Raw genomic sequence first — 15,271 nt, forward strand, 5'->3', positions numbered from 1 at the left:
TTTTTTTAAGAAAAATTATTATTTTTTAATATTGCCATATTTATCCTTATGCAAAAATATTATTTATCAGTATTAAAAGCATATTTATATTTAAAGGATTAGGTATTCACTTTTGTTGTTCAATGAATTGTGGAGCTTCAAAAATTATAAACCTTTTCCTATTATATTATATTATTTTCTTTTAATAGTAAATTGTATAAAAAATATCAAATATTCATTGATACATGTAGTTATTATGTGTACAATGGTTACACCTATAGAATTTTTACCTTTTACAAAAGTTCAAGGTATTAGACAGTTTAGGACAGTTTTACCCAGTTTAGGACAGTTTTACCCAGTTTAGGACAGTAAAACCCACATGTCCTGTCCAAAACCAGTTTAGGACGTCCAAAACCCCAACCCTGTTTCATACATATATATAATTAGACAATTTGTTAGAAGTTGCTAAAAATATTCATAAAATGCAAAATTATCAATAGATTATTCAATTCAACTTCTATTAGGTACGTATGTAAATGATGCAAATGCTAATGCACAAAAACCATACCGAAACTGCTTGCCAGATTTTGTTATACATTCAGATATGACAACAGATTTACAGACTTTCAATTTTTTATGTCAGTTTTGTAGGACAAGTTATCATTGAGCTACTAGCTAGATGCATCTTTATATATATATATATAAATGGATTTTTTAAAAGTTGATATTAAAAGCATAGAATAAGTCAGAAATTCATAACCTATAGTTTGAGAAGGATTACCAAAATCTTTTGGGGGAAAAAATCAAATCACAAGTCTTTTTTTTTATCATACAACAGGCAAATAACTAATAATATATAGTTAAAATAATACATACACTATCTTAGGGAAATGTAGCCTTTATTTTTCATACCTATTAATTTGAATATTAATTATAATATTACAAATAACTAACATTATTATTCACATAATTTTACTTTATAGATAACGTTTCTACTTAACTATTTGTTTATTCACAATTTTATTCATTTTGAAAACTTTATTTCATTATATGTAATCATAAATATTTTAAAAAATGATTTTGAAAACAAAGTAAGTCTTAGGATTACAAAGCTCATTAATTCTGAGTTTTAAATCACTTGTTAAAATAAAGCATTATCAAAAGTTGTGGTATAACTTTTAAAATATACAACTGGGCTTTCAGAGCGATTGATTACGTTAGAGCAATAAATTTTTTCCAGTAAAACAATAAACAAAACAAATTTATTTTATAAAGCAAGATATAAGCAAATATTTTTATCTTACGTTCATGAAGAGGAACAGACAATATTACTCCATTTCCAGTACCTATCCAAAGGCGTGAGCAAGATACTGCCAGAGCAGTTATTCTTACAAAAGAAAAGCCTAATTTTCCAGTCCCTGAAACAGAAACAAAAAAAAAGTTTATTTTTAAGTTAAATATGTTGATTACACTATTGGGAAAACAATAATTGAAAAGTTTACTTTTATTCAACATTAAATATTAAATACAAATATACAAGCAGCCAATAATTTAAATCAAATGATTAAAAACAGCCATTTTGGAAACTATAAAGTAATAATAAAATACTACATTTAAATTAAAAATAATGCTAAAATTTAATATTTCTAAAGTAACAAAATATTTATAATATAAACAAACTTTTTAAAAGCAATGCCAAGAAATGTCAATGCAAATGTATAAATTGCAGGCACTAGATGCCTGTATTTGCTATCAAAGTACATTTGTATAAGAAAAAGATTTTTTTTCTTCTTGTAAATGAAATGTCATGCTTAAAATTTTCATACTTTAAAACTCAAAAGCTATTGATGCCACATATGAATTTTGCAAGATTTTTATACTATACTAATATTTCTTTATGAAGTGTAACTCATATAATCTTTAATGGTACAGAAATATAAAACATTTAATTAAATTTTGCTTGTTATTACTTTTTATAATTATTAAATGCCTTAAAAAATTTCTTCTAAATTGTATTAATTATATTCCTTAGAAAAATATTTTCAAAAGCTTTTAACGCTTTGTATTTTATTCAGTTTAGGAAAAAAAAATAATTTATAAAAAAAAAAAGTCTGAGTATATTTTAAAACAAAACAAAAAAATTTACCCTTTAAGTATATGTTAAGACTAATCTTATGCATGAAAATGAAATAGCCCAAACAATTTAATTTTTGTTAAATAATAATGAAAAAAAATTAGAAAGACAGCATAGGATTACAAAATCTATCTTTAATACTTACTTCGATAATCTATTACATCTAAAATAAAAATGATTAAAGTTACCAACTAATCGAAATAATTCTGTTTAAAAAATTGTATATACATACAAATGTATAAAAACAAAACTAAAAATTATTAAAAAATACTAACATCAAAAAAATATATAAAAAGTATTTAATAATATTAATATATCAATATATATAAAAGCTGCCCAAAATTTTTTTACATACACAAAACATAATGACATTAATGTGATAAGATTCTATAGTACGATATTTAACTGCTAACTATAAGATACTAAACAATCTAAGGTAAGGCAGAATTTTAAAGAATTCCCCAGCCTCAAAAGAAAAAACTAAAGCTCTTAAATAAATTAATCAAGGTGGCGTAGCCAAATTATTTAACAAAAAATAAACAGCTTTTAAGCACTTTTCAAGCACTCAAAAAATATTATTAAGCACTTATAAAAATATCATTAATTATGCAGGGTTGGAAAGCTTTTGACAATTGACGGTTTTATCTTGTTTTAGCCGTCATGTCAAAAAAATTTTAAAAAACCTTTTGGCATTGTTTTTGACAATTGTCAAAAATCATGAAATTTTGAATCGTGTAAAACGAATGGCGTTTTCATACGCTACGAATTGACAATAAGCCGAAATAGATTGGTGTTGAATTAGTTGTGAAAACGTTGAATAGAACAATGTGAACTGCATCTTTTTGCATAATTCGAAATGAAAATCAACATAGTAAAGGAAAAATCTGATTTTGAAAAATGGAAAATTAAGCACTCCTTAAAAACATTCAATGAAAAAAGCACCTTTAAGGGCTCTTAAAAAACGAAAATTGAAAATAAGCAGCTATAAGCACTTTTAAAAACGCTATGCACCCTGTTAATCATTCCTACGAAGGAAAGTTAGAAGAAAATCAAAAAATTATAACTGCATATTTATATGGATACCAGTTTATAGCAAAGCTTTATAATTGTTAAGAAGCTGTTTTTTAATAGTTACAATGGAGATAATTTTCTTATAAATTTTATAATATGAAATTGAACAATTAATTGATATTTCATGAGCTATTTTCAAGTGATAAATTGCATTAAGTTTAGAAATGTTTAAGTTGTTGGTAAAAGTTTTTAAAATACTGCATTTAGCCATATATAAAAAAAAGATTTTTTTCTAAAAATAGTAAAATTAATTACATGAATGAAAAATAAAGGATTAAAGATCATAGGAAATAAGATGCTACTATAAATTGGATTTTTCTCCAATTAGCAAAACTTCTTTGTGATTGGAGAAAAATCATAGCAAGCTTTAGATGTTCCATTTCTATATTTATCTCATTAAATGTAAAATAAGCAAAATAATAATAAAATAAATAAAGGATTATAGGTACTATAAAATAAGATGCCGTTATAAACCTGACTTTTCTCCAATTATGAAAAGTTTTTAGTAATTCTTTATCAAAACTACGATTTGTAGCTGTGGTAATTCTATTTATTTCATTTGATGAGATCAAAACATATAATTATGATCAACTACAATAGAAAACTACAAATAAATATAAAAGGATAAGAATTTCATTACATAAAAAAATTAACTTTAGACAATATAATTAGTTTAATCACGGAATTTTAAGAGTAGGCTCTCTTACCAAGAATTTTTGATATGAAAGGCTCTATATCCACATCTTGAAGATGCTGATATGTGTGAGCATGATAAAGGCGTAGTGTACTGTCAAGACGGATGGAGAGCCAAACTCCATCTCCAACCCATGCTAGTTGCCTCACTTGACTCTCTTTGCGAGGATGAGCATCAAATGTTTTCTGTTCCAATAACATTTATATTAGAGTCAAGTAAATAAAACATATGTTTAAAAAATTAATTTAAGTATACCAAAAAATTCTAATACAAAATAAACATATAATTTTGTCGGTTAAATACATACATAAATTAAACTGTTTCAAGCGACAGTGTGAATGCAAATTACAATAATTAATTTGCTAAAAATATGAAAATTTTTTAAGCTTTCATCATGCTTTCTTTAGTATTTTCCATTCTACATTTATTTATGATTTAGAATTAAAAATTATGATTTAGATTTAAAAACTGTAAGTAAATAATGGATGTATAATTAAGAAAATATGTGCTATGAATATTAGAGTCAGTAATAATATGCATGCCCGATTATTGGAATTTTTCTAAAAAGGATGGGACGGAAAAGTGATACTGCTGTTAAATATAAAAAAATTTACATAAATTCATAATAACTATTATTTTTTAAGGATGATCAATTGCAATTAAAAATAAAAAGGGTTCAATATATAGAAATGTTAAATAAAAAATATTCATAAATATATAACAGCAATAATTTTTTTAAGATGATCAATTGGGTTATAATAAATATTTATTAATTCTCTCCACTTATTTTGAACAAAACATTTAGTAAGACAAGATATGTGATAAGAAGATGAAATATAAAAAGCATAAGACATCTTAAAGCATAAGAAATCTTAAACTTTTGATGTTATGGTAATGAATATAATATTACTTGCATCAAGATAATATGATTTCTGTTTCTTTGTAATAATTTTTTTACCTCTATTGATAAAGTCTTCGGACAAAGTACATGAATGGAATTTCGATAACCACACCACACTTTATTGTGAACTACTATCATACATCGAATAGAGTAGTGAGGATATCCAAGGTCAAGCAGATGGTAATTATTCAACTCCCATTGATTATCTAAAAAAAACATGTAATTTAAAACAAGAATAAATTAATTTAATAGTTGTACTACAAATTTATAATTTCACATAAAAGTTTCTTGCATTAATAAACAAATTTACTCTTACCTTCACCTCTATGAAAAATTGCTACAGTTCCATTTGCCATAGCTGCAAGAACTCTTCCTTTAATATGTCTGAAAAGTATACATAATATTTTAGTGTTACATTTATTTCATTTTCGCTGACATAAGAGCAATTCAAGTATTAGGCAAGCATGTTTCAACTCTTTACCCTTTCTTATAATAAAATATGAACTAATTAGGTCACTCTGCTACCCTTACATTTTTTTTAAAATTCACCTTAATTTCATATTTTTTAACTGTCAAATAGTTCAAGTTAGAGTAACCAATATCATAGGTTTGGTTTAGAATTAAACTTCAAATACAATTCTTATAAAAAAATGTAGCTAATTAATTTTTTTCGTCTAACCACTTAATTTTTACATGTTTAACTAGCAAATTTGTCACTCAATTAAAATGAAGTAAATAATGAAATTTATTAATGAAATAGATGCAGCAACTCTGATTACTTTATGTCTAATTAACAAAATTTATAATTGATGTTTAAGCATAAATATTTAAAATTTAAAAATATGAATGTCATAATGTAACAAAGTATTAAATTTTAGAATTGTTTTGTTTATTCTCGTAAATTCACTTGATTCTTGATAATAAGTAAGCTACAACTTGAAGTTCATAAAAACTTTAAATAATACCTGTACCTTTTTCAATAGATAATTAAATAAGAAATAGTATAAATTTAAGCACAAGAATTTTCAGAATATGTAAAAGCATAGACTTAACTCATTAATTATAAATAAAAGTAAGCAAAGCTAAAAGTTCTTCTCATCCTGGGTGCTTTTGTAATATTTAGTCAGCTCCTTATTATAAAAAAACTATTCATAATATTTTAAGACTATCATTAGTATCATGTATTTTTCTAAGAAAAACATTTTTAATAGTTTTAAATTTTTTTTTTTTTTTTAGAACTGAATGCACACAGAACTTCAGCAATCAAATTTTTTATTAAAATTAAGTTTGAAAAGTAAACAAAGAAAACACTAAGGGGGAAACGTATTTTGAACTAGATATATTTAATTTAGATTGTTAAATGTAAGTAAAAATTTAAAATATTGTTTAGTGTGCTTCAATCACATAATATACAATGATGATATATATTTATAGATTTTAAATCACTAATGAATAAATTCATTACATAATTCATATAATACAAAATCATGATAAAAAAGTACAATATAAAGCAGGTTTCATAATAAGCCAAAAATTAAAATCAGGTCATTTTTTGGAGAAGTATACATAAACCAGACTATTAAAAAGTAAACAACAAACTAAAAAGAGTATAGTTAGCTTAACTTAAGCGGAATAAAAGCAAATTTCACCACAAAAGAATAATAAAATATATTATTTTTAATTTTAGAATTACTTTGTTTAGAAGAGAAAGATTTAACAGTTTCCAGTATAATTTTATCAATACTGAACAAGTCAAAATAATTTGAAAAAATTTATACAAAACAATTAAATAATATTCTCTCATACCGATATATAGTTAAAATTTGTAACTGAGTTCAGGATTTCCTTAATCAAATAATTTTAAAGAGTTTCAATAATCTTGATATGAAAATGCAATGAATATTCCACCTAACACTTTTGCACAAAAATAATTTTAGCAGATGATCCCATCCCTCAATTCCTCATTTAAAAATTCTAAGACATGATAATTGTATGAATTATCAATTCCAATCAACTATTGTTGATTAAAATCAATAATTTTTAAAAATCACTTAAAAGAGACAAATCATAAACTGTGTAACTACAAAATCATTATTCAAGAATTGTTGCTACATTTTTTAAAAAAAATAAATAAGCTAATGATCCCCAAATTCATCACCATAAAAGGATAATATAAAATTATTGAGTTTCTTTTCATATAATAATTGAATTTCTGAAAGTGTTTTAACAGTGAATCCCATGTTTAAGGTGATATGCCTGAAACATATATAATTAGCAGGACGGTCCCTTAATTTGAACTATTGCATTTTCGAATTTTGTGATTTCTATTGGTATTATGAAATAAAATAAAAAGATGTTGGATCGATAATTAAAATTTTTCAATTCTTCGAATATATATATTATTTATTTATTTTTTTTCGTTTGTATGCTTAAGAAATTAACACATACTAAAACCAGGAATATCAGGACAAACTATTTTTCATCAGGAAAATCAAGAATATCAGAACAACTACGAAACCTGTATAAAGACTATTAGTTAGTTTACATTTAAAAAGTACTTACTTTAACTAAATAATAATAAGAAATATGCATATAAAAAAAAACTTACACTATGTTCAATACAGCATCTTTTAATTTCACAGTGTGAATGCATCTCCACCACTGAGCAACAGATGAATGAACATATATACTGAAAATGAAAAATTACCATAAAACTTGAACTTTCATGAAACATAGCAAAATTAATTTAATAATTCTGAATAAAAATAACTTATCTTGAAAAAAAAATTTTAAATCATGGAAGAAAATATTATTAACCTAACATAGAAAATTATGCAATAATTAAGATATTTTCGAAATATTTATTAAATTTCACAATAAAAAAAAAATAATAATAATAATAATCAATGCAATAAAAATTGAGTGTAATGAAAACAAAAACAAGAAATTGAATAATATGTACTTGAAAATTGTGGAACATAAAGGAAAGTACTAAAAAATTTAGGATAGTAAAAATTATAATGAATAGTAGCTAGTAGTTTCCTCTGTGTATAGTAGTTTCACTTTAGCTAGTAGTTTCCACTGAGTATACATTTTTAAAGTTACACAGCAAGTCCTTACTTCAAAAACAATATTATCAAATTAATCAATTACAATTAATTTACTACAAATTTCTTGCATTTAAAGCAGTTATCTAAAATAGTTAGCAGGAGCAGGTTTGTTTCTTACTCTCTTTTTTCCTTTCAATTACCGAGTGCAATTACTTTTTGTAAATATATATTTAACAACTAACAACATATAAAACATTTAACTAATGATAGAGTTGCAGTTTTCCATTGTTGTTGNGATAGTAAAAATCATAATAAATAGTAGCTAGTAGTTTCCTCTGTGTATAGTAGTTTCACTTTAGCTAGTAGTTTCCTCTGTGTATACATTTTTAAAGTTACACAGCAAGTTTTTACTTCAAAAACAATATTATCAAATTAATCAATTACAATTAATTTACTACAAATTACTTGCATTTAAAGCAGTTATCTAAAATAGTTAGCAGGAGCAGGTTTGTTTCTTACTCTCTTTTTTCCTTTCAATTACCGAGTGCAATTACTTTTTGTAAATATATATTTAACAACTAACAACATATAAAACATTTAACTAATGATAGAGTTGCAGTTTTCCATTGTTGTTGATACATTTTTATTTGTACATCACATCCGCTCATTAATTTCTATATTTTTTTGGTTGTCACAAAATTAATGAAAGTCATAAATATCCCAAAAACCTAAGATAGTTTTTACTTTATTATAACATACTTGTATGCTATTACCTAATTATGCTACATTAAGCTTAACTTGCTTGAATTTATTAATCATTTTGCAATTATTATTTTTCGGAATATAATACAATATGCTAATATAAGGAAGATGCTAGGGCTCCACAGGAGGCAGACAGGGAGTTACAATATTTTTAACCAGTAATAATAATATTTATACACACTGAATTATAATTTATTTAATATTTAGCTTGCTTACATGATCTTCTTTAAGTAGATGAAAAAAATCAGCAAAATTTAAAATACAGATATTTTTTTAATGAAAATATATTGAACATATTAAGAAAAGAATTTGCATTTATAAAAATTTTAAAAGTATTTCTCGAGATTTTCTATTCAAAATAAAATAACTAAATTTAAGAATGAAGAAAAACGTGCTTCTGATAACTATTCTTATCGTTTCGAACAGTTCTTTTTAAAAATCATAATTCAGCTCATTTTCAGCATATGCATACACCAAGAAAAAATGCATGATATTAAATTCATTCTACACATTAAATAGTCTCAAAATATTTAGCAGCCTTTCTTTTCTTGGTTAGTATATCCGCAACTGTAAATTAACTTTTTTTAAATAACGCAGGAATTTCCACCAAAAGAAGCTTGATCATTTGGAATTCCATAGTCGAAAAAAATGGGTACCAAACTTCTGTTCTTTGCAAATCACTCCTAGAAAATTGAGAAAGGGAGCTTTCAAAGAATTTAACTCATTTTAGAGTTTCTCTCTACATATTCTTACATATTGATTTGGGACAAGCAGTCAATTTTTTCCAAAAAGGAATGAAAATGACAAATTCTGTAAAAAGAAAAGCCTTTTTGAATGAGTATAAGATTAAAATTATCTAAAATATAAAAGATTATGTCAATCAATTGGCATTGTGTAAGGCATTCTTGTTTTGTATGCAAAGTTTAAAAAAAGAATGATGCTGCATAATCAGATTTTAAAGAAAATATGGAAGTAGAACTCAAAATTTCAATCCTATATACATCAAAATTAACATCAGCAGAGAACATTCTGAATTTTTCTTCAGGCAGAAAATGTAGATTGAAAAATTCCAGACTCTTAACTGATTGTTGATTAGAAAATCGATGAAATCTACTTAGAAACAAATTGCATTCAAAATTGCTAATTTCATAAAAAGAATGTAAAACTAAAATCAATTTTCAGTTAAATATGAATTCTTATTTTTCATTTTTGACTTAAAATCTATTTAATTTAAAATTTGCAAACATATTATGTGATAATGCAATCACTATTTCACTATCAATAGTATTGCAAAAAGAATATTTCAAGGAATCGGGATATAGTAAATCATCATTCCATTCACAATAAGCATATTACTGGGTCCATAGGCAGTTCACTATAACTGGGTTCAACTGCATAGTAAATTAATAGAGATTTCAAATGTTCCCTCGATATTTAAATTTGTCTGTATAACTTTCAATATTTTATGGAGAAGAGTAATAAAATGAAGAAAGAAAAATGATTCGCAAAACATTATTTCACATCTGAATAAATACTATTTAGATTCTGATACAAGTATAGTCTGTCTCAAATAAGAACTCCCTTAGTCATTCGTCTGGACCCACGGCGGTGACTATGGTAACTAGCTATAACTATTTCAAGTAGGGGTGTGGGGTCATTGATTAGGTCGGCGGGAGAAAGGAAATCGTTATCTTCGGTCTATTGTGTTAGTTCTAGAGTGAAGAGAAGCTACCCTCCTTGAAATGTGCTATTCATGTTTCCGTAACAGCAGATGGCCTCAGACTTTGTGGTGGGAGGAGTTCTTACCATAGACAAGCTACATAATGCAAAAGAATGTACAAAATTAGAGATACTTAAGTTGATCTTACCTTCCATTTTGTGCACCCATCCACATTGTAGGTAAAACACTAGACATTTTTTCAATATGCTCATAAGCTAATGGATTATCTTTTGACAACTCTGATATACCATCTTTAATTATTTCAGGAGGGTCTTTCATTACAATCCATTGTTGCTGCCTGCTTGGCTCTGGTCCATTTTCAAGACTATTGGTATTTTTTTCTACAAAAAAATTACGAGGTCAGTGATATGAACATACACAATTTTTACGTCACAAGTTTTTCATGTAGAAAAATGATGTGAAATTACAAAAGTAGAGAAATGTATTAATAATAAAATAACATACAGTTGGTTTACTGTTTAATGATTATGAAGTGAGCATGAAAAACTGCCTACAAGTCGAGTGCAGCCTTAAACAAAATTTGTGGAAAAATAACATTTAGAAAATATTTTCCCTTTGCACTTTTGCAGGCTTAGCTCAGTAAATTTATTTCAATTTAATTTAGCCTGTATAAAAATGTTCTTTTCTTTTTAAATAGAATAACAAAAATAATGCAGAATAGGAAAAAGTAAAATAAATTTTTAAAATTATTAAAAATTGTTGATTGCTTCAATTGCAGTTTTTATTTATTTAATTTTATTCCAATATTTTGAGCATCTTAAAGGAGTTATCTTTGATATTGGGTGAGGTTATCTTCTTTTTTTTGTTGAGTATAGTGCAATTGGGTAGAAACTTATCTGTAATAAATTACCCTAAATAAGTTGTTTTTGCAATCCTGCACAGAGAATTGAGATTTTGTTTCTGAACTGTGAAAAGAGCTACAACACTAAAAGGTCATTCAAAAAAAAATTTTAAAAATTGTACCAGAAAATAAAATTTAGGATATCAGACTCAAGAGTAGTGCTTAAAAGTTTTAAGCAATTTATAATAAGCACTGATAGCCATAGAAATTAAAAGAAATGAGTAATTGGGAACTCAAGTTTTAAACATAAAAACAAAAGTGGAAAAATATGCATTAACAAATATAAAGTAAAAATGAATTTTAAAAAAAATAAGAATTAAATAAAACATAGAACAATAACATCATAGTACTTTAATAAATAAATAAAAACTTTTTTCTTGAGTATCTCTTTTTTCATCTTTTGGTATAACTAAAAACTTTCCGGTTATCTGAAAACTCCTTCAATAACAGAAACTCCTTCAGTCTTGAATATTTTCAAGAATCAGTAGAATCAGTTTAGATAATTTCTTTCAGTCCAATTTCTTTTTTCTTTTCTTTACAGAAAACCTATCAGTAAACAAAGCTACACTTTTGAAGCAAAATGAAAAAAATAATTACCATCAGTAGAAGGAGCAGACTGCCGAAAAAGAACTGGCTCGGTTTCTAAAATATATCAATCTTATTAATAATCAAAAATTCCAAACATAATAATTCAAACAATTGTAATTGTAAATTAATAGTTAAAAATTAAAATACAATTTAGTAAAATATATTTGAGTGTGTCAAAATAATTTTGCTGTTATAATATTTTCATTTGCAACCTCCAGTAAAACATTTTTGGGAATAAATTTGTTTTATTCCTTACCCTTGTTACATACTAATGTAATAAACATTATACACATAAGGATACTTATTAACCTGAGTTTAGCAGTTATGATAGTAAGTAACTTTATTAACAAAAAACTTTAAGAGAAGGGTAAGAAATAAAATAAATTTGTAGCAAAGAGAAAAGCACAAGCATAGTTTGACATAATTATAATTGCAGTCAATCAATAGAACATCAGTAGTCACTGAAAATTAACAAAATTAATTTTACTAAAGCAAGGTCCAAGAACATAATTTATTACTGAATTAAACATTTTTTAAGACTTTTAAGAACATATCATTGCTATTTATTAGTAATTTGTTTCCTTTCTTCAGTTTAACGAATCCTTTGCTGAAAAAACAAACTTTTGAGCTTTCAGAGGTTGTTTTGCTCCAAAAAGCATTTCCATAATTATAAAAGAATTACCTAAGATTCGAGCAGTTGCCTTAATATTTGGCATATTTGACATCACTACTGGAAACACTTATTTGAAAAGGAAATTTAAAAGCTTGTGCACTGAAATTAAAGAAGCCTAATCTTTAAAGCAAGCAATTTGTGACAATATGTTATCTTGCTAGCACATAGCTCTTGATGATAAATTCTGAAAAAAGGTCTTCAAGTAAACTGAAAAAGAGAGGGTTGTTTTAAGATCACAAACAACAAATAGGTCTTACATGTTGTTCCTAAACTATATTTGTCAGCATAATGTAATAAATTTTTATGGATAGATAAATAAAAATTTAAACCTCAAGTATAAGCTTTATGATCTTTCACTATTCTGTAAATAAATATAACCCTACACAACCGTAATATGAAGCAAATCAAACTTAATAATACATGATATACAGTCTATGCTCTTTGTTATAAGCCTCTCTCCCAATTACAGCAAACCCTTACCTTATAACAACGTATATATACAGTTGTCCCATTTGCTGTTCTATATTCATAACATTATTTTCTATTAAACGAAAATCATCACAACACATATGTAATTTTTAGGTTTAAAAGGATCTATTCTCTATCTTTGTAAACTTCTTTTTAAAAGGTAGGAAGCAATTAAAAGCATGTATTCAAATTTTTTCTTGACTTTGTTATGATTATGCAGTTGTTTAAGCATACTTTACTTATTGAAATGATTGCCTATGTATTATATTTAACATGTTATCCTACTATCAATTATTTAGTCAGTTTCCAGATTTTTTTGCGAAATATAGTATGGTTTAGTCTAAAATTATTCCAGCATTTACTATTTATCACTAAAATATTCACTTTATCTCTGTATCCTCACCATAAAGCTACCTCACATTATAATGTTCATTTTAAGTAGGCCAGAGTTGTCATTATATCGGGAGACTATGTTATAAACAATTAAAATTTCATACTGAGTTTTTTCTTTTAATCAAACTTATTGTGCAATGATGTTTTTTTATATCTTATTAAATTCATACCTTTATCTTCATTAGTTGGAGAAGGAGGACTAGATGACGGACCAGTAGAACAACTAACAAAAGTTATGTTTCCAATGCTATTTGTGCTGTCACTTGATTTACTATCATCAGGGGCTTCAGTTTTCTCTGCTTCAACGCCTAACTTTAGGAATTCTTCTTCAACCGGATAGTCAGTTTCACAGGCACCTTAATGTCATAAATAAATTTTAGTGCAACTAGATAATTAACTGTAAAGTTGATTGATATTACTTTAGTTTTAAGAATAAATAATGCTATGACCAAAATCAATCAACATAAGTGAAACACTATTGTGATAAGATGTTTTCTTTCATCAAAAAATCTATAGTGATCATAAAGAAATGAAAGCAGATTTTTAAGTTACATCTGCAGCATTGTCAGGGAATCTGCTAAATAATTTATTTAAAAGTTAAGAATAAAAAAATAAAAAATAATAAACTGACTCTAACTAATTGTAGTTTTAAAAAAATTAAAAATAACAAATAGCCGCAAAAACGTTTTAAGCAAAAAATTATTTTCTGTTTATCAGTTGTAGAAATTATACTGTGGAACACACAAAACAAATAATTTAGTATTATTTTTTACAATAAAGGTTAAAATAAATGAACACAACATAAAACACTAGTCGGGTATAACAGCAATCTCAGATTTAATTTCACAATAAAGGTCTATATCAAAAATTAGCTGATCAATATTCCCTGTGCCTCATTGAACTTTTTTAAGTAGTTACTACAATCAGTGACATCACTGCACTGTACTGCACTTAAATTACGTTGCTCAATAAAAATTGCAAAATCCCTCATAATTTATGTTTACCTAAACAAACTTTTGGCAAAAGAATTTTCTTCAGCACAGTGCTTACCTATAACCATAGTTGGCAATTTAAACATATAATTAAAAAGGGGTAGGAAACAAATATATTTAAAAAACAAAATAACTGAGCACAATTCAAGGACATAAACTTTGTCTTCTCATAAATGTTACAAATATTATAAGATAATGTATTATAAGTAATATTATATAAGTAATAATATTATAAGTAAAAAATGAATAAAAATACATGTACCTGGTACACTGGTAATGCTTAAGAGATGTGAAGAGCATACAAAAAAGCTACTCAAAACATCTGCAGGATTCCGTGCATCAATTACGTTGACTTTACTATTAGTATGAGTACTTGTACCTATCCATATCAATGAAGAAAGACGTTGTTCCATTTCTTCATTTTCCTTTCTACACTTTTCAGACTCCTGTATAATGAAATCCATCATTAGAAATCAGGAGAAAAAATTATGTTTAAATTAGTTAAACTTATTTACTTTTTATTGCTATTATTAGCTAGAGATAAGTTTAGATAAGTTATGTATATCTAATAATATTCTCCCTAACGGCAGGTATTGAACTTTCGTTCTTCAACTCTGAGGATGCCGGAAGTGTTACTCATTTAATGTTACCCAGTGGGCACCTGTGAACCTAAGTCACGGAGGCAGGCAACATTACCCACGCCACACTGCTACAAATGCCCATTCATAGGGTGGACCACTTTCACACATCACACACAGCAGAGCAAACAAATGGAGATAAACATCCATGCCCAGAGCGGGATTCGAACCTGCAGCCATTGGCTTCGCAGTCGGGCACGCTAACCGCTCGGTCACCTGGCCAGCATACAGCTAATAATCAGGGATGAGAGTAGTCAGAAAGTAAAAATGAGGAAATCCAAAAAAAAAAAAAAAAAAAAAAAAAAAAAAAAAAAAAAAAAAAAAAAAAAAAAAAAAAAAAAAAAAA

General features: G+C 26.0%; 1 protein-coding gene across 7 annotated transcripts in view; it reads right to left on the reverse strand.

Annotated features, from left to right (window-relative positions):
• LOC107437970 (C-Jun-amino-terminal kinase-interacting protein 4) overlaps positions 1-15,271 on the reverse strand; it is a 52,277-nt gene that overhangs the window by 7,137 nt on the left and 29,869 nt on the right. For 4 of the 7 annotated variants that reach the window (XM_043052677.2, XM_071179891.1, XM_071179893.1 and 1 more), the window contains 9 exons: positions 14,550-14,733; positions 13,466-13,651; positions 11,771-11,815; positions 10,460-10,652; positions 7,388-7,468; positions 5,096-5,163; positions 4,837-4,985; positions 3,892-4,063; positions 1,284-1,397 (listed from right to left, as the gene is read on the reverse strand). In XM_043052677.2, coding sequence (XP_042908611.1) covers positions 1,284-1,397; positions 3,892-4,063; positions 4,837-4,985; positions 5,096-5,163; positions 7,388-7,468; positions 10,460-10,652; positions 11,771-11,815; positions 13,466-13,651; positions 14,550-14,733 — 1,192 coding nt within the window. Of the gene's footprint in view, positions 1-1,283; positions 1,398-2,258; positions 2,277-3,891; positions 4,064-4,836; positions 4,986-5,095; positions 5,164-7,387; positions 7,469-10,459; positions 10,653-11,770; positions 11,816-13,465; positions 13,652-14,549; positions 14,734-15,271 lie in introns of all 7 variants that reach the window. The other 3 variants (XM_043052674.2, XM_071179892.1, XM_043052671.2) reach the window with 1 other exon arrangement.

This window comes from Parasteatoda tepidariorum, chromosome 4, assembly GCF_043381705.1.
Source record: "Parasteatoda tepidariorum isolate YZ-2023 chromosome 4, CAS_Ptep_4.0, whole genome shotgun sequence".
In the NCBI taxonomy this organism is placed as follows: Eukaryota; Metazoa; Arthropoda; class Arachnida; order Araneae; family Theridiidae; genus Parasteatoda; species Parasteatoda tepidariorum.